The sequence below is a fragment of the Citrus clementina genome, unplaced genomic scaffold (assembly GCF_000493195.1).
Source record: "Citrus clementina cultivar Clemenules unplaced genomic scaffold, Citrus_clementina_v1.0 scaffold_3, whole genome shotgun sequence".
NCBI lineage: Eukaryota > Viridiplantae > Streptophyta > Magnoliopsida > Sapindales > Rutaceae > Citrus > Citrus x clementina.
Genome location: NW_006262339.1, coordinates 4217015 through 4237025, shown reverse-complemented (window position 1 = coordinate 4237025; position 20011 = coordinate 4217015). Strand labels below are relative to the sequence as shown.

Genomic DNA, 20011 nt, shown 5'->3' with positions numbered 1-20011 from the left:
TTTTCGATAAAGTACTAAAAACATGATTCAACAAAAAATGATCTAAATCAATTCTTTACAAAGAACGACCTAAATCTATTTCTCACAAATAATGATCTAAACACTTTGAAAATAATTTTAAGTAAGAGCACATGAGTTACTAAACATTCTATGGAATGTTCCTACGTGCATATATATATATATTCTACAGAATGTGCCTACAATCAAATATACATTCAATGAAATAGGTCTACGGGCAAATATACATTTTACGGAATGGGCATACGTGCAAATATATATTCTATGAAATAAACTTACAAGCAAATAAACATTCTACAGAATGTGCCAATAAGCATTATACAAAATAAGTCTATAGGTTAACAAACATTTTGCAAAATGCGCCTATGAATAAAATATTATAAAATCAATTTTTTTTTTATAAAGAACCAATATAAGTGCCAAATTTAAGCTAAAGTTCATTAAAGATTAAGGGTCCAAAAACATGACAAATGTCTAAAGATTACTTGTCATGAACAAGTTTTGACATATAAAAATATGTGTCTCCATGCATAAGCTTTGATTGACACTTGTCATAAGAAAAGTGTCACATGATCTCTCCAATTGATTCTAAGTTGCCTATATAAAGGCCAAAACCCCCCATTTAAATGTGAGAGAAAAAGGGGTATAAAATGAGTACAAAAACTATGTCAATATCACTCTAGATTTTATCTCTCTAAAATTTGAGTAAAAAGAACTGACTTGAGCGTCGGATGGTTATCGCTGGCACACCGCCACCCTCTGATAATTGTTTCTTTTTAGCAGAATAATTAACTATAAGGAGACATGTAATTCGAGACACCCACCTCAATGAAAAAATAAGTCACAAACTTTAATTGAAAAAAAGTCCGAAACACAAATCAAACATTGTACATTGAGCAAAATTTTGCATCAACATTATTGATCCTTCAGATATTCATTTCTAATTTTCAACTTCTGCTATTTAATGTAAAATATATGAATATTTAATTAAAGAATAATTTAATTAATTTATGGAAAGGAAGAATGGAAAATATGGTCAATTTTTTTTTATAAAAATAAAAATTAAAGAATTTTTCCTTTTATTTAAAGAATATTGTTTATGTTTAGCAAACTTGTATGACGTGCCGTTTCTATCATTTATATTTTTAGCACATAGATGAAATGTCATAACTACATTAATATGGAGTACTAAAACCCGTATGCTTTTTTTGTTTACGAAATTTATTACATGGATAACATCTCATAAAAGCTTACGAAATATCACACATATAACATGCCATTGATGTGGAGTAAATTGTATGATATATCATTTAAAAATTCATCACATAAATGATATGTCGTGAATATTTACCAAACTTGTGTGACACGTTGGTTATATTTTCAGTACATAGATTACATATCGTACAATATTTATTCTAAAGTGAAAATTATATGAGATGATGTTTATAACTTTACTACATAGATGACATGTCAATTAGAGACTCATATCTCAAATGACTTATAGTCTATAACTCTATAAATGAATATTTCTATATAAAAAGATTTTTTTTTTTATATCATATTATATTTCCATCTCAAGTGTCTCAACCTGTCAACATAATCACAAACCTAAATATCTCAAGGGGGAAAAGAACATAAGAAGTATTTTACACCAATTTTTCAAGCTGACTCAACATTAAGTTTCTTATGCCCACTAAGAAACCTTTTATATAACAATGTTTTTCTTTAATTATTATCCGGGTAAAGTGGCATCAAACTTGTTCTAAAAGAAAAGCGTTCTGTGAACTAAATATTGACAAAAACAACCTACAGACTCACAAGAGATCACACACTAATTTTGTCAGAATTTCGTCTATTTTTTTCGTCCAAATCGCAATGCTGTATTTTAAATCCAACAAATGACTGAAGCCTTTTCATACGATATTGATCTCCAAAAATATAACCTGCAGATCTCATTATTAAATAATATCTAATGAGTAAATTCTTAAGTTAAATGATAATTTTGAATAAATACTTAAATAAAAAGAAAGACAGAGACATTTTCAAAATAAACTTTTAAGTATATTTTAGTTTTACATCTAATAATAAGAAAAAAAAAATGTTTTCCTCGGTGTCAATAGAATTGATTTCTAAAATATTCACACCAAAAAAAAAAGATTTCTAATTAAGTAATTAAAAATTCTAAATAAATTTTTATTTGCGAATTCCCGGCCATTAAATACCTAAACCAAACGAGTCAAAATTAGTCCGCCAGGAAAAAAAAAAGAAAAAAAAAAAAGAGGAAAGCAGAATCACCGGTAGGCAAGCACAATTTACGAACTAATGCCACTGGGAAAATCATCGGGTTATCCACGTGTTTCGAAACAATTCGCCAAAATAACTTTCTGCACTACTCTTGACTTCACACAAGTTTTACGGTCTTAAAACAACTCATTCTCCCTTAACTTCCCCTCTCAGACCAAGCATCGCCTTTCTGTCGCTGTGTCATCGAAAGACAGCCGGTACTCTTCTTGATCCCCTGATACGGCATCGTCTCCGGTAAGCTTCAGATTAAATCCTCTCGTTATGACAATATAATGTAAAATTTAGTTTATTATTTCCCAAATTAGTCAAATCGCACAAACTCATATCATACACTCGTCTCTTAGCTTTTGTCAATTTAACCCTCTTTCAATTTATTTATTTTTAATTTGATTGTCAAGATTCATTAAAGATTTAGTTTTTTCGATGTCGGTTTAAAATCTCCTTGCAGTTTCCCTTATTAGGATTGTTTAATCAGTCAAAAAGGCTGGCATTGGATTATGTTGATGGTATAGTTATAGCGAAGATATACATATATTTTCATTGACTGAGCCAAGATCCTCCATTAATTAGCTGGTTTGTTCGAAATTTTGGTCTAATTTCTGCTTTCTAGTGCAAGTTTTTTAATGAGACAGCGATTGTTTGGGCAAGATGAATGCTGGTTAACGGTGCTCTGAAGAATTGTATACATTGCACCATCTGTGTGTATAATGTTTGTATTTGGTGTATGTTCGATCGATTGTCTGAATTTGAAATTGCAAGTTTTGCAGAGTTATCAAAGTCAAAAGTATTTGTCCATGGCTTCGGTGCGAGCATTCTGGAACAGTCCGGTTGGTCCAAAAACAACTCACTTTTGGGGACCTGTTGCCAACTGGGGATTTGTTGTTGCAGTATGTCTCTTCACCTTGAGTATTTGATTGTATAATTAATCTGTAGCGGTTTTGTTATGTTCAGATGTGGTGTAGCTTATTATGCCAGATTTTAGCAAAGTCTTGACTTATGAAACTCGGAATTTTACAGGGTTTGGTGGACCTAAAGAAACCTCCAGAAATGATTTCTGGTAACATGACAACAGGTAAAAAAAAAATTGTCTATTTGAAGAAATCGTCTTTTATTATTTCAATTATTTGTTATATTACATGGCTGGGATCTAAACATAAGTTCCATATTGGGTGCAGCAATGTGTATCTATTCAGGATTGTTCATGAGGTTTGCGTGGATGGTACAGCCACGCAATTATTTACTTTTGGCATGCCATGCTTCAAATGAGACTGTACAGCTCTATCACCTTTCCCGTTGGGCAAGGTCTCAGGGGTAAGCATCTGCATTTGTTGATTTTTTGGAATCACTTGGTTGCAATTAGACATTGCTTTCGTAGCTGATTAATTTTCTATTTATCATCTTTTATTATGCTAAAATTTACAGGTTTCTGCAATCAATATATATATATAAACACACACTCCAATAAAGTGTATTTTATTTCGTAGTGTATTGGAATTTGCGTTTTTTCATCTTTTAGTTGATCTCTTACTTTGTTAAAGCTTTAAAATCGTAGGATTTTAAAGCTCTCCCGAACTTTTTCGCACTTTAAAATTCTGGACTAGAAAACTACTATATATATATATCTAAATACATTTATGTATATATGAGCGGTGATTTGGTCCAGTATCCTAGATCTTATTGAAGTTCGGGACGAATTGACAACAATGTGAATATAATTTTACATTGTTGTTAATTGTTTTACAACGTTGTAAAAGTATGTTCATATCATTGTCAACTGGTCCAGGATTTTAATCTCGGATTATAATTTCGGATTGGAAAATTATATATATATAAGGTTCTAACTGGTAAGAGGGTTGTTCAAGGTTGGCTTTCACCTGCTGTCATCAAAGTTGCACTTTATTAGGGACAAGAAAGACTAGTTAGTTTTCATGTTAAAATGTACAGAGTAAGTTTGTATTTGTGCCTGTCTTATATTTTGCCGGAGAAAAAGATTGGCTTCATGGACATTTTAGTATATCTTTATTGGACAATCTGAAAAAGGTAAAAAATATATGAACAGAAGAAAAATACTTGACTGATTCTGAAAATTCTCCACATCAAAATTGATACATTGGAATTGCACCAATTTCTTTTCAGCAACTTTTATTTGTTTTCCATCCAAGGCCATATCAATTGGAATTGATCCTTTAATTTGTTGACTTCCTCTAGCCTTCAATTCTTGCTTTGGCAACTGAAGCAGCCAATTGTAACGAACTCTGTCATATTTTCTTCATTGTAGGTATTTGTCAGAGAAGAAGAAGGATGAGGCCTCGTCTCAGTAATTCCTTGCTGCTTTCTTTCCTGTCCATTTTCATTTTATTTTTGCTGTGATTTAAGCGCAAAGTATTAGTAAGGCTTCACAAGTCCACCTTCTTGTGATACTTTGTATTTGATTCTATGTCGAGGATAACTCAGCAGATCACTATCAATTGAATCTGATCCTGTCATCAGGATGTTTGTATCAGAGTGCCAAATTGGAAAATGATGATGAATTTTAAAAATCAACCTCCTTTTCTTACATGCTGTTCAGCAGAAGAAGAGGCATGTGTTATTTAACTTATTATTGGTCATTGGAGACTTGGGAGTGCCATAACTTTACGTTGGCTTCAATATAACTCCGTTCAACAACATCGATCAAGCACCAAAATTTGATCGAAGTTGTTGTGACAATCTGCATCGCATTGGAAGGCAACGTTTGTTCACGATTTTCTTCCTTTATTCTCTCCCACTTGGATTATAGGAGTAACAGGAAAACGACAACTTATGAGAGACCAAGTGGTGTAGACAATTTTAGGAAATTTTCCTTCGAGCCTTCTGTGACTGAAATAAGTTAATTTTTTAAGATTAAATGCACGATGTTGAAATAATTTCTCATAGTAAATGCTTTGATATAAGTTGATGAAAGGCAGAAACGATAAGTACGAAAATTTGGGGACTTATGACTTGTTAAGATTAAAAGCATTATGTTGAAATAATTTCTCATAATAAATGCTTTGATTTAAGTTGAAGAAATTCAGAAATGGAAATGGCAGAAACTATACATACAAAAAGTTGGGGACAACCCCAGCCCCAGCGTTTGAAAAATTGTATGCAGCCGTGACAGAGGCATCCATGCTTCTTTTTTTGTTGCATGATCAACAGGCTATATATATAATTCGACAAATATCTGAATGTACTACAGAGTCATCTTCCCAAAGCTATAATTAAAGTCAACAGCTGTCACAACAATACATCAGAATGATCAAAATTTGATGACAGATCTGGGTTTGCTGGACTCAGAATTTAAATATATATATGCCAGAACCAGTTTTTTACCCACACATGGATTACGAGTCTAGAACCAACCTATGTTGAATGAAAAATCAAAATCACCTATATTCTAGAAGTTCCCTCTCTGAAGTTCAAGGAACTACACTTTGTCATGACATTTCAATCACAATGGAGACCAGGTTTAATTCTGGCCCTCAGTGGTGCACAATTTATGAGCATTAAGCATGTATTTCTTCAGCAAGTCATGATGCATCATCATGAATATCACCTTTTGCTCTCCTTTTTTTCTTGGATTTTAATTTCTTGCTTTCTTCATTTTCTTTAGATTTCTTCTTTTTGCTTCTATCCTTTTCTTCAGGCGCCTCCTTTCTTTTAACAGGCAATGTTTCTGTCGCATCTTCCTGAGTATCATTCCCATTCTGTATTTCCAGCATCGGCGCATCTGCTGCAGCATTGGCAACTTCTGCTTGTACAAAGTAGGTGCAAAATTACAGTCAGCTACACTAGAATCAGACGTACACATAGAAGTAACACCTAGGTGAAAACAAGAATGCCTTTGAAGAAAACAATAAAAATGAAGACACATCTATAACTGGTTTAAAACATAACAGAACATAATAATTACCAAGTGCACAAATCTTCCCTACCCCTAGTAAATAAATCTCAGTATCCATGTCATGTGACAGTTTTGGAAATACTACGACAAGCCAAGTTTTGGAAATCCTACGACAAGCCATGACTAGCAAGGAACAGCAAGGACTAACCTTTATCAGCAAAAGCTGAATCAAAAACAACCTCGTTAAGATGCTGCTTCAAGAAAACCTGCACACAAAAATTATAGTTGTTTTAAAGTTCTACAAAATTTCAATTTCAATATTTTCCAGCTTTTCAAAGTAGTAATCCAAAAATCTTCCATATCAACAAATTTTCATTGATTTTGACTCAAATGTACACTTCTTAGATGTTATTCAATCAGGAACGAAAATGCAGTGATAACAAACAATAGTAACCAAAACTAATTTTATAATCTCTTCTAGAAATACAAATTGTAGACTCCTACCAGGACCATCATGAAAGAAAATATAAGATCTGTAAACTAGTGAATGCCAACAATTTTCACAATGCAATTCAGGAACATACAGCGGAAAGAAGCTGCCGTGTCTTTATATCCCAAAAGCGCAAATAGCTATCCAACCCTAAAAGCAAGTCAATTTATTACTCGAGTTGTATAGAAAAAGAAATAATCTTGGTTCCAAAACTGCTAACCCAAAGGTGAGACAGATTGTAGTACTAATGTAGAAGACCTTGCAATACACTCACCACATGATGCTATTATTGGAAGCGTGGGATGCCTAGCTATGGATCTGATACTTCCAGAACACTTCCCAATAAAACATCCGAGCAATTTTCCTGTAAGGATTGTTTCACTTCAGCACAATTACCAGATAGAAAGCATTTTACATCATTCAAAGAAATTAGTTAATTAATGCTAGGCACTACAAGAAGCAATTGTCCTGTTCAGAAGTTCATATCTTCATCAGAGCAAGCAGCACCAACTAGTTCATTCCAGAACTTATAATTCTCACCTGATATTAGCATTAAGACATTTGAATAACCTGTGGTGTGGTACAATTAGCGGAATAACGATGATGGGATCTTAAAGCCTGAACTAACCCAGGTTTACCCTGTTGTACGGGGTGATCTGAAAACAAGATTTGAGACCAACTGAACGAACAGCTCACTCTAAATAGTTAAATTAGGTGATTCTCGTGTCAGTCTCCCGAAGAATAATTTGTACTACATATTATCACACATAATGCAGCATTGCCAAATGAAGCCCTATGAGCTTAAAAGTCCCCCTTCCAAGCTCCAAAATTTAGACCTAAGTACAGTGGTCCCCAGAATACAGCAAGCAGTCTTTACGAAGAAAAACTCAAACCTTTAACTGAAATTTGAAATTCACCCCTTATGTCAACACCCAACCAAGTTGATGCAGGTATCAGAATCATGGATGCAGAACCATAGATTTCTAAAGTGTTCATGGAAGTGCACATACCAGTACGTATATCCACAGAAGCAAGGTCACCAGAACCATTCCCTATATAGATATTAAAGCTATCCGGTTCTTCAGCAACTGCTTTTATAGGGGTCTCCCGGAAATCAAATGACATAACAGGTCTCCGCTGAGCAGAAGTATCATAGAGGCGAACCTAATCCAGAACCAGGAAAATAAGTCACCAAGAGGTAAGAAAATGCAAAAAGAATCCTAACTAACAGAGTGGAAACAGACCCTGTTGAGTTTACAACCTGACGATGATATCTATTTATAAACCACATTCAAAAATGTAAATGGAATAAAAAATTTGGGAAAACTTGCTGAAGTAAAAATTTCATAATCTATAAAACAGAACTTTTTATTAAGTTTAGACAAAAAGGTCCATATCATGACCATCCATAAAACAGTTCTTTCACCTACTTAGTAAGATGAATACAGAAAAGTATCTATTTAATAAAGAATAGTTATAGAGCCACAAATACTTGTACATATAATCTTGTACAACTAATGTGGCAAGATATGATTGGTTGATTAAAACTATAAAAATAACAATAAGTAAAATGATAAAGAAACACAAGTATGTCAAAAAATTTGTCTTTTTAGTGAATTTACAAATTTGTCTCTAATGATTTTTTTTTTGGGAGGGTTAAAAAGAATTCTCAAAATTCACTAAAAGGCAAAAAATTTGTTACAGTTTTGTCATTGTGTTGTGTAGTTATCATTAGAAAAATGATAGAGGAACACAACCATGACAAAATCATGTAGGCACAATAGTTTGTACAACATTGTTTGTATAAAAAAGTTTGTGGCTGTATCATTACTCTTTAATAAAATAGATATCAATAAAATACAACTTGAGATTTCTCTTTTTTGGTTATCACACTCCTAGCCACAATCATAAAATTTGCACTAACACCACACATCACCCTACTAACTAAGAAAACACGAGTGATATCCCAATATGTAAGTGAATTTTTTTTATTGTTCATACAAGCTGCTCACAAGCATGTCAACTTCCCAGATGATTTTAAATCAAATTATCCACTATGATAAATGAAATTACCTGATGGTCGTTAGTGCCGGCTACAAACTTTCGGTGATCATCAATACTCAAAAATGCCGCTGATGTAAACCAAGTAGGGGTAAATATACCAAGGCTGTTCTTAGGGGGCTGCAAAGATAAGATTAAAAGAAAGTAAATTGAAGGTACAAGAAATATTTCAAAAAGTATAAAGAATAATCATTCTTTTCCAAAAAGATATGTTCGAAGATGATGAAATGGCTCACAGGTTTTGCAGTCCAGATCTTCTCACACTTGTCAAGATCCCACACATTAACTTCAACACCCTTCCTGAGTTAAGAGTATCCACCATTTTTACTATGCCAGTAAGCTTGTAGAAACTATTACATGGCAATACAGAATAACAAGGAACAATTTTAAAGCAGATTGTAAAATTATTCAACATGGAATCACTCACCCTCCAAATAAGGAAAATTTTTCACTTATATCCACTTTAGAAAATGCAATGGTACCAGATGCACACACATTCCAGGATTTGACAGTACTACAGGAAGACTCTGCCGATACTTTGGTGACCTCAATAGACCTCATGCTAGCTTTTCCTTTTGTAGTACAAGTAAGCAAAGTGCGTGACCTGAGAATAACCAGTTCAACCAAGATCAACATCAAAGCCGAAAAAGGGGACAGAGAAGTCACTCAGAACTACATAGCCCAACACGGTACCACCACAACCAATTCCAGATAATTTAAAAGAAATGCCGCTTGAAATACGTATATTTTTTATATCACATAAACCATAAAGCAAAAGTGATACCTGGATGATGACTCTTCTCTCTGTCTTTTGAACAAATGCAAACCAACAATACCGTCATCTTCAGGTTGGGCACCAGAATCACCAGCCTTAGAAATCGCTACTCGGAGATCCCCATTAAGAGGATTAAGAATATCAGTCTACAGGAAATATTTGGCACAATTTATTCAAGAGAAGCTTCAGTAAACTTCAAACTATTAGGGAAGAATTCACACTGAGTCCAATAAACATGGTCACAAATTTTGAAACCAACTTACCAAACCATTTTTCCTTGCAACCGCTAATAACTGCAACCCAAAAGATGAAGAAAATCAAATTTAACCAAAAAATAAAAAAAATTTAACACTGGTTCACAAGCTAGTAATAGGCAAAATCCAAACGAGAAAAAATACACATTGAAACAAAAATTTGCAGTTTGAACTCATAAAACGTGAAAGAGGACAAATACGGGGTCGTTTTGGCTGTCGTCAATAGAAGCCGCAAGCACGCAATTGGAAGAATGGGGGTCGCCCCATCTCTCCACTACCTTAGGAACCCCTCCATGTTCACCACGAGCTTCAATAACTGTTATATTCACCAACCAAAAAATTGATAAATAAAATAAAAAATAAGATTCAAAACTATGTAATGATAATTATTTCAGCAGCTTTGAGGTCGGTATAATTTATAATATAATCACCTTTGATTAGACCAAGCGAATCGAAAGTTAGGGCTCGAAGCGGAGGGCAACCGGGGCACTCCAATGTTGTGGTTCGCGGCATCTTCTTCCACGGTGTGCTCGTTCCTTCCTTCTTCTCTCCTGTGCTTGTTTTACAAGAGTGGGAAAGGAAACCCTTAAACCCTTGATTTAATTAAAAATACATCATTGGAGCCCCTTAATATTTTGTTATTTATGTTAAGCCCCAACAATTTTAGTGGTATAACTAATTTCTCCAACAGTACTAGACTACAAAATGCGCGATGGCAGATGAAAAAATGCAGCACTGGAATTTGGAGTGAAGGACCAACATAATGCTTCGTCTGTGTGAACGGATCAAATGCAGCAGCCAACAGTCACCATTCAGGCCCACTCTGAAGTATAGAGAAACGAAACGAGATGACTGGGACTGGGACAGGGACTGAGAGCAAAAGTCAAATTTCATTAGAGCTATTTTTAGTTAAGGTTGTTAATAATTTCACTAACTCAAATATTGCGAAACAATAAGGACGTATTTGGTATTATATTTCTAGGTGATGTTTTTGAATTTATATTAAAGAATAATAATATTGATTGTTTACAGAATGTGAGATTTGATTAGATTGATTGCCGTGTATTGTGTATTGCTCTTGTTTTGATCGTATGCAAGTGTTGGGTATTTATACTGGAGATTTTTTTGGAACAAAACAGAATTCAAAAGCGCCATCCGATTCGTTCCCATGACAGCCCCTATTCATAAACAAATTATCGGAATCTTTTTCCCCCCACGAAATTGTGATCGGCTTCTCCTGTGTTCGGTGTTTCTTGATTATTTGTTAAATAAAATCACCTACACCTACTGGTTTCTTTGCCTCTCGCCACCGAAATCTTTCTCTACTGACAACCCCCAAGTTCCAACTTAGGAGGTGAATCCTCCAAATATTTTTCTCCCTAAAAAATTCGTTCGTCTTCTTTCGATGCCGGTGTCTTCCAATTATTTCTAAATCGCCATTTGTTCAACTTTTTATTTCTCTTTTCTCGTAAGTAAATTGGACTTGTTCTTCTTCCTAATTAATTAATAGTTTCACACCGATACTCCCTGAATAGCCATTACTTAAGTACGCCACTTCGGCCTTCGCCGAAGTGGTGGGCTGCTGCCCTCACAAGGCTTGTGAGGGCAGCGGTTCTAGCCCCCACAAAAATATTGTGGGGGCTAAATATTCTTAATATGTAAAAATTATTTTCTCTTGTGAAATGCGAGTGGAGTATAGGCATTCTTCTTCTGTGAGGGGTTATTTATCTGGGCATATACTTTATAGAATTTAATCATTCTTCCTCTGTGAGGGGTTATTTATCTGGGCATGTACTTCATAGAATTTAATGTAATAATATAAGTCCTAATCATGTATATCTGATTGTAATTATCTATAAGTTCTAATCATGTATATCTGATTGTAATTATCAGTGTAATATATTTGTTATAATAACAATTATTGTAAATATCTGTGTAATATAATAATATGATGTTTAATCAGTATTAAAAAAAAAAAAGCCATTACTTAAGTACATAACCAGCTTCAACAATTGTATTTCTTTTTTCATTGACTAATCCCAACCGTCGAATCCCTACGATAATTTTGAATCCCTACGATAAAAAAGGTGTTGCATGTTGCAACTGTTGCAACGGAGAAGGATCCTTTATGTTATGTGGAAATTGATGATCTAAATTTTTCTTAAACGTAGGGCCAATCAAATAAACATAATGAAATCTATGAAGACGTGGAAAAGCCATGATCTAATTTTATATGTCAGAAAAATCAGAAACGTCCCACGCGTGGGCCAGCGTATTCAGAAAGCTCCGTTTTTTTCTTAATTTTTTTTTTGTGTTTTCGTATTTAGCATTTGAGCCTTGTTGTTTGCGGAAAATTACTCAGAGAACATACATTTGAAAATTGTATTACTTAAGGATCCCTAATTTTCAATTTTGTTTTATTAGTCATTGACTACGGTGAACTGAGCTATCTCCTAATAAAATAACTTTTAGGTTTTATTCAACTCTTTTTACTCACTCTCTCTAGGCAAGGCAGTGAAAAGACTCAAAACGATGCAATTAGGAAGGACTTTATTGATAAATGATTAATAATTTTTATGTTTTAGTTTATTTCAGAAAAGAATTTGGACTACAATGACAAATACCCATTTTTAATTATTGGAAGTGATTTATCCACTCAAAATTTAGGCACGAGCCAAACGGAAGTTACAGAACACTCCGTCTTCTATTTGGCAGTTTCTGCGTCTGCAAGTACCACAGCGACCATAAACTGACTGACGAATAGTGACGATGCACTAATATCAGTTACTGTTCTCTCTCATCTGAATCTGCGTTCATGGCGGAGATAAATCCGAACCGTTCGATTGACCCGAACACAGGATACTGTTCAGAAACGAAAACTTACTACAGCCTGAGACCGAACGTTCCTCTTCCGCCGCCATCGGAGCCACTTTCCATCACACAATACGCTCTCTCTTTACTCCGCTCTTCCACCACCACCACTTCCGCCACCACGTTTCTCGTCGATGCAACCACCGGTGAAAGCGTCAGCTACGGCGAATTCCTCCGCCAGGTTCACTCTCTCTCACGCTCTCTCAAAACGCGATTCTCTTTGTCGAAAAACGACGTCGCTTACATCCTCTCCCTTGCCTCCCTCCACGTCCCCATCCTCTACTTCTCTCTGTTATCACTCGGCGTCGTAATCTCCCCCGCCAACCCGCTCAGCTCCACCTCAGAAGTGTCTCACCAAATCCAGCTCAGCAAACCTTCCATCGCCTTTGCCACGTCACACACTTCGCACAAACTCCCGTCCAATCTTCGCACAATCCTCATGGACTCGCCTGAGTTCATCTCCTTATTAAACCAAAACGAGGACGTCGCTGACTTCGCGAATTCTAATATGACCGTTTACCAGTCCGACCCTGCGGCCATTCTTTACTCTTCCGGAACCACCGGAAAAGTCAAAGGCGTGCTGTTAAGTCACCTCAACGTGATCGCCATAATCGCCGGATACTACCATGTCACGGAGGAAACCGATCCGAATGAAGGGCCGCCGCCGCATCCGGTTTCGTTCTTCACATTGCCAATGTTTCACGTGTTCGGTTTCTTCATGTTAGTGAGGGCGGCATCGAAAGGGGAGACTCTGGTTTTCATGGAGAGATTCGATTTCGAGAAAATGCTGAAGGCTGTGGAGAATTATAGAGTAACTTACATGCCGGTTTCGCCGCCTTTAATCGTCGCGTTTATAAATTCGAAGTTGACTGACAAGTACGATCTGAGCTCGCTTCAGTTGCTCGGCTGCGGCGGCGCACCACTGGGGAAGGAGGTCACTCTGAAGTTCAAGGAGAAGTTCCCAAACGTGGAGATTAGGCAGGTACGGCAGCTCGTAGGTGTATGGGAATCATTTTCTTACGTGGGGTAATGAGATATTATTTTTAATGCTATTACATAAGCCACTTCAATGGTATTCTATTATTACTGTATTTTTAATGTTGGTGTCTTCTTATATTGCGCTTCGATGCTGTCACCTACTTGAACTTTATTGGTCGCAAAATCAATTAATTTTGATAGTGAAATAAATTAGTTCTTGAGAATGGGGACATCTTAAACTGTTTTCTTAATAAAGCTAGATGAGGTCTTCTTATTATTTATTTACAGTATCCTTTTTGAAGTGGGAATGTGATGATTGGATTATGTGATTTGTTCATAAATTCACCACGTCTTTTGGTTGTGGGGGGTGGAATTTTTGTTTTGCATAGTTATGTACATAGTTTTCGCTTGCTTGTATGGAAGAATAATATTCGAGGAAGAACAACTGAAGCCTACGCAATTATCTATATGTTGTTGTGTGCTATGTTAATAAAATATCTACAAAAATTCTATTGGAATCCAATGACTACAAGTTTTGCCTTGTAATGGACCGTGGACTTACTTTTGTGTTTCAAATGCTTTCCATTTTATAGTGTAATGGCTTGTTGTTACTGTAATTAATCAGTGCAATAGAAGTATGAAATCCTGCTGGTTGTTAGTGTTGGTGTTTTCTTCTTTGCATCAGGGATATGGTTTAACTGAGACTGGAGGAGCAGGCTCAAGGGTGATAGGGCCTGATGAGGCAAAGCGACATGGTTCTGTTGGTCGTTTAGCTGAACTAATGGAAGCAAAGATTGTTGATCCAGCAACAGGGGAAGCTTTACCTCCTGGCCAGAAAGGGGAATTGTGGTTGCGAGGACCAACAATCATGAAAGGTAATGGAGAGAGAAGATGAAGACTTTCGTTTCAATAAGATCAATTAATAAAAAATACCAACCACACTTATCACTTGTTTTGCCCTAGATCCACCCATGCGTTTAAGCAAATGAAGACGAAGTCCATGCAAGATTTGCCCTGCAAATCAGACATGCTACCTTCTTTGTTGTTGGAAAAATAGTGCGAACACTCTCTTCCTTTTGGACAACTAGATGGCTGTACGGGCTGGTTTTAGAAGCCTCGCTTCTTTACATAAAGGGGTTTGTCTGACTTGTGTGTTGTATTAAAGGCTATTTAGTACAATGTTCTTTCATTCCTTAATACAGCATTGTAGATCCAAAGCACTAGGAGATGCATGTCTAGTTGCAGAGAACTCAATCGACAGAGTTATTCTATTGTGTCTGGAGGGGTTGTTCAGTGTAGCAAACTATCAATTGTTGATGGCATTAAGAAGGATGCTTTCTAATTTTTCAGGCTTCCTTTACCACTTGTTACCTCAATTTCTTATCCCTTGATCTCTAACCATTTATCATATTGTGCCTGTAATTGGCTTTCATATCTAAAGTTCCTCTGCTGGTTGACACATGAGCCTTCTCTATGTAATTAGCTGCAACAAGTGGTTGATAAGTAGTTTATGGATGTTATTGCTAAGACCTGGCAGCCCTCCTTTTATATTTTATAATAATCAATTTTAGAACTTGATTTAATACCACCCAGCCTTATTGCTCTTGTATTTGGTCAACTAATATACACCCTCAAAAATGTTCATATTAGTGGGGATAACCCATGTAAACAATTGGATTACATATTAGTGTTTTTTGTCAAGGATAAGTTATCCCATAAGTCCAGTTCTCAAAAGTTGTCGATCATTGAGAGAGATTGATTGATTAAAGTAGTTTCAGATGAAATAATATGGATGTGTCATACAGAAACATGCGCTCTGTTTTACATTTCCTATTGTCTCATAGATGCAATGACACTTTCTTCCCCAGTTTTTTTATCTCTATGCAGTCAGAAAGCAAGGCATTTAACAATATTGATGTCTGAATATTTCCATCTCACGTTTCTGCATTAGTTTGGTTCGGTTTTCTGAAAAACCAAACAATAACAAAGCTTGTCGTTTGATCACCATAATGATGGCATTAATGCAGGTTACGTTGGAGATGATAAGGCAACTTCTGAAACTGTTCATTCGGAGGGCTGGTTGAAGACTGGGGACCTTTGTTATTTTGACTCCAATGGTTTCCTCTTCATTGTTGATAGGCTAAAGGAATTAATAAAATACAAGGCGTATCAGGTGATCTAATGACTCGATATTTACTGTGTTGTTCATAATCAACAGATGGTCATTGGTCAATAATGTCATCACATTTAATCTGGAATATTATTTCAGGTTCCCCCAGTTGAGTTGGAACATTTACTTCATTCCAATCCTGAAATTGCTGATGCTGCTGTAATTCCGTACGTACTTAATGTCATTTTATTTCCACTTTGTACACATCTTCATGTATGACTTTATTTATCATGCTTGATGTATGACTTTATAACAATTACTGATAACAACTGACTTTGAGTAATGATAGATATCCTAAAATTTTATCTCATTTGCATCTCAAATGATGTGGCATGTGATGTGACATTTATCAACCGCTTGATAACTGTCACATCATTTGGGATGAATTTTAGAATAAAATTTTGGGATGTCTAGTAGTGCTCTAGCTTTCACATAAAAATCTTGAAGGGTAACTCAAACACTGTTTACATTTTCGCTTGATTTACTGTATAAGAGGTGGTGTACTAGAAGAAAGTCACAATAATAATTTCCTTTTTTTCTTACATATCACTTTCCTTAGAACGGATATTGGAAGGGTGATGTACATCAGATGGGAACTTTTGTTGATACAGTTGCTGAAGGGTTGATTGTACAATTTTCTAATTTTTTATTTTTTATAGTTTTTCGTAGTGTTTATAGTGGGCTTGCCTGCTGAGCGCTTCGATTGGAATGAGGTTTATCAGTCATGGTTGTTCAGCAATGTGAAATTCTCAGCAATTTGGTTTATTCTCAAGCAGGTATCCGGATGAAGAAGCAGGGCAGATTCCCATGGCTTTTGTAGTGAGAAAACCTGGAAGTAATATCACTGAGGCTGAAATAATGGATTTCATTGCAAAACAGGCATGCTCCTTAGTATCTATATTAAAGTAAAGAAATTTATTGTAGTTACATGTATTGAAGTTAGCATTTCCCTCCCCCCACATCTTATGCTGTAATATGGCAATTTCATGTTGCACAAACACAAAGTTTGATGGCCCATGTTCACAGCATAGCATCATGGCATATGGCTGGTTGTCTTTTCATCAAAATGGCATATATCACTGTGAGGCTTCAATTGTGTATGCCTGTATGGTTGATTGACTACAGATGAGAAACAGGAATAAATAATTAAAAAAAACAAACATTTGTATGAATATGCCTTCATATGAAGCCTGTGATTTCATAATGGGAAATCTTTTTCTATGTACTCACCAGTTTCATGCTAATGTTTGATTCTTGTGTGTTATTTCATGAAGCACCTGTATCATCTAATGTATGTTCTAGTTTCTGCACAGAATGAGTGCTGTTTTTAATCTAGACTTGATGTTTTCCTTGTGTTAGGTTGCACCATACAAAAAGATAAGACGCGTTGCTTTCATCAATTCGATTCCAAAATCTACTGCTGGAAAGATTCTGAGGAGGGAGCTAGTCACTCATGCTATTTCTGGCAATTTGTCTAAATTATGATCCATCTTCTCAAAGAAGAGAGGAAGGTCATTGTGAGAAATGCATCCTATGCAACATTGGCAAGTGTATTTTTCCTAAATTCCATCCTAGTTTTTATCCCATGTTTTTTTCTTCTTTTTGTCAAAAGAAAATGAAAGTCAGTGTATTGCATTTGTAGTATTAAAAAAGAACACATTTATAATAGGGAAGTGTACTATCTATGTAGTCTACTCAAATTGTGTCGGTTTCTCTTGGGATAGATTGTTTGCATATTTTCACTCCGGCTTGTAACTTATTCTAGTTGAGACACGTGGATAGCTATTTTTGAGATCATTGATCTCGGAGCACCTTATGGTAACATGCGACATGTATACCAACGACCGCGAATCCAAGGAATAATTTATTTTGGAAAAAAAGAGAAAAAGAAAACGAGCCAAATTTAAGGATCAAATTATTATTCATTTTAAACAATCACCCATTCCTTCCCGTCTTATAAATAAGCAAAGGACGTAATTCATCTTCCACGATCAAACAGACTTTGAGTTTGCAAGTTGTTATCTTCGCTTGCAGCTATTACAGGTGGTTCTTTCGTCATCTGTCGTTTGATTTTGAATTGTGGCGGGAACAAACACCAACGGTCTGATCGATCCAGACAGCGGCTTTTGTTTGAGAACAAAAATCCCTCTGCCCTCGCCATCTCAATTTCTCTCCGTCACCCAATTCACTCTGTCTCTCTCTCCCTCCTCCCCCGCCACAACATTTCTCATCAACGCCGCACGTACGCTTACTTCCTCCGTCAAATCAACTCCTTCTCCTTCGACTTCTCCCTCCAAAATTGACGTCACCTTCATCCTCGCCCAAAACTCCGCGTCGACATTTCTCCCGCCAACCCGCGGGGGTCACATCAAATATCTCTTACCACATTCAAATCTGCAAGCCTTGAATCGACTTCGCCGCGTCACAACTCACACGTCTCGCACTCGCGCAAACTCTCGCCGAACCTGCCCACAATCCCCATCGACTCCCTCGAGTTCCTCTCTTTGTTATCAACTCAACGCCAAAATGACGACGTCAGCTTCACTTATTCTTCTCCTCCAGCCGTCGTAAACCAGTCAGACTCCGCAGCGATTCTTTACTCCTCAGGAACTACCAAAAAAGTCAAAGACGTGCTGTCGACTCACCAGAACGTGCTCGTTTCAATTGCCGAGTTCTGCTACAGTTACTCCAACAGAATCGGAGTTACTGATGCTTCCTCTGTTCCATTGTTTCGGCTTTTTCGCGTTGGCGAAGGGGGTTGCCGTGGCCCGGACCTTGGTTTTCATCAAGTGGTTTGATTTTGAAACAATGTTGATGGCTGTCGACAAGTATAGAGTTACTAACATTCCTGTTTCGCTGCCGGGGACTTTGGCGTTGACTAAAAATTATGAAATTAGCTCCCTCAGAGTCGACCGCTCGCCAAAAAGGCTGCTAGAAAGATATAAATTTCCTATTGTGCAAATTTGGCGGGTAGAAAATTAAAAGATTTTTTTTTCGAAGAAGAAAAATTATTGTTGTGAATAGTCAACAATTCTAGCATCATACTAGTATGGTGTATAATGACAAAAGTGGTTCTTCGGACAAGACATTTACAAAGCACAAGTGTGTTATTAGAAAAGGATCGAATATCTTTCGCTGTGGATATTATGGTGTAAATGGAGAAGCTTTGCCAGCAAGTCAGAGAGGGAAGCTGTGGTTGCGCGGCCCACACTGTTATGAAAGGTAATCAATGAATTTACAATTTACAAATGCATGCATGCCTTGGCCACTTTTTGTTTTCTTTCAGGTTTCTATTTCTTTGATAATAACCGAGTTTACTGCAGGTTATGTTGGGAACTACAAGGCAACTGCTGAAACCTCGGATTCAGAGGGCTGGTTAAGGATTGGCCTGGGATTTTTGTTACTCCGACTCTGACGGTTTCATCTTCATTGTTGATTCAGCAGATCATTTTTTTTTTTCAGACTTTGAATCTTCATTACTTACTACTAATAAAAAATAGTGCTGTGCTGTTCATCCTAATAAGTGAATTTGTCATCTAATTTTTATCCGAATGTTCATTTAATTTCAATCTTTCAGGTTCCACCAGCTGAGTTGGAACAGTTATTTCAATGCTGCTGCAGTGATTTTGTATCAATCTGTGACGGTTTAGCAGTTCCTTCTATCATTTATTAGTTTTACTTTCAATTCTATTCCAAAAATACCCTACCGGGGAGATCTTGGGGAGAGAGCTCGTTACTCATGCTCTCTCCGCCAATTTGTCTAAACTATGATCCATCTACTCGAATTCAAACAGACAAGAGTTAGTGAGAAGATCCGAAGATGTGTCTTTGTATTTATTTATGTTTTTCCAGAACTAACTCCTGAATTACTTTTCTCCAGTTATATTCTGTTGTCGTAGGCGCCAGTTGAATAATCAAACGTGGACTGTTTCGTTTATTAGCTCACGTGCACAAAACTGCTTGGCTCTGCTTATCTAACTGGTCAAAAGGAACCGGCTATCCTCAAGAGGCCAGAGCTCTTTCTTTCTTGAAACGCTTTGGACAAAAAACTCACTCGTCTTCTTTTTTCTTGGTTGTCCCTTGCTAGTGTCTAGATCGCACATTTCGCTCTAAGTGACAAAAATCATATTTATTTATTTATTTTGGATAGCTTTTTATGTCTATGCCGGAAAGAAAGAAATCAAAATTAAAAAATTATATTTAAATTAATAAATAATGTGAAATA

At 36.1% G+C, this 20011-nt stretch overlaps 3 protein-coding genes across 7 annotated transcripts; 2 read left to right on the top strand and 1 right to left on the bottom strand.

Moving 5' to 3' along the window:
• Nucleotides 1-2404: 2404 nt before the first annotated feature.
• Nucleotides 2405-4866, top strand: LOC18046719 (mitochondrial pyruvate carrier 1). Its single transcript, XM_006440004.2, has 5 exons — nt 2405-2556; nt 3090-3209; nt 3340-3394; nt 3498-3633; nt 4601-4866. Exons 2-5 carry the CDS (start codon nt 3117-3119, stop codon nt 4641-4643), a joined length of 327 nt encoding a protein of 108 aa, XP_006440067.1. The 5' UTR covers nt 2405-2556; nt 3090-3116; the 3' UTR covers nt 4644-4866.
• Nucleotides 4867-5534: 668 nt separating this feature from the next.
• LOC18046718 (WD repeat-containing protein 74) lies at nt 5535-10567 on the bottom strand. 3 transcript variants are annotated; one of them, XM_006440003.2, is made up of 12 exons: nt 10199-10566; nt 9968-10083; nt 9777-9806; nt 9523-9659; nt 9166-9342; nt 8975-9038; nt 8751-8858; nt 7688-7841; nt 6952-7041; nt 6772-6827; nt 6396-6453; nt 5535-6094 (listed from the first exon to the last, which is right to left on the bottom strand). In XM_006440003.2, exons 1-12 carry the CDS (start codon nt 10278-10280, stop codon nt 5874-5876), a joined length of 1293 nt encoding a protein of 430 aa, XP_006440066.1. In that variant the 5' UTR covers nt 10281-10566; the 3' UTR covers nt 5535-5873. The 3 variants fall into 3 exon arrangements, with proteins under 3 accessions (XP_006440066.1, XP_024044898.1, XP_024044897.1); XM_024189130.1 differs by lacking the exon at nt 6772-6827 and having other exon boundaries at nt 6002-6094; nt 10199-10567; XM_024189129.1 differs by lacking the exon at nt 5535-6094 and having other exon boundaries at nt 6391-6453; nt 10199-10567.
• Nucleotides 10568-12461: 1894 nt separating this feature from the next.
• On the top strand, nt 12462-17620 carry LOC18046717 (4-coumarate--CoA ligase-like 9). 3 transcript variants are annotated; one of them, XM_024189204.1, is made up of 6 exons: nt 12462-13620; nt 14302-14491; nt 15644-15789; nt 15886-15953; nt 16563-16665; nt 17146-17620. In XM_024189204.1, the coding sequence occupies exons 1-6, from the start codon at nt 12583-12585 to the stop codon at nt 17269-17271; spliced, it is 1671 nt and encodes a 556-aa protein (XP_024044972.1). In that variant the 5' UTR covers nt 12462-12582; the 3' UTR covers nt 17272-17620. The 3 variants fall into 3 exon arrangements, with proteins under 3 accessions (XP_024044972.1, XP_024044973.1, XP_024044974.1); XM_024189205.1 differs by lacking the exon at nt 16563-16665 and having other exon boundaries at nt 17146-17264; XM_024189206.1 differs by lacking the exons at nt 16563-16665; nt 17146-17620 and adding an exon at nt 16446-16554.
• The last annotated feature ends 2391 nt before the right edge of the window (nt 17621-20011 follow it).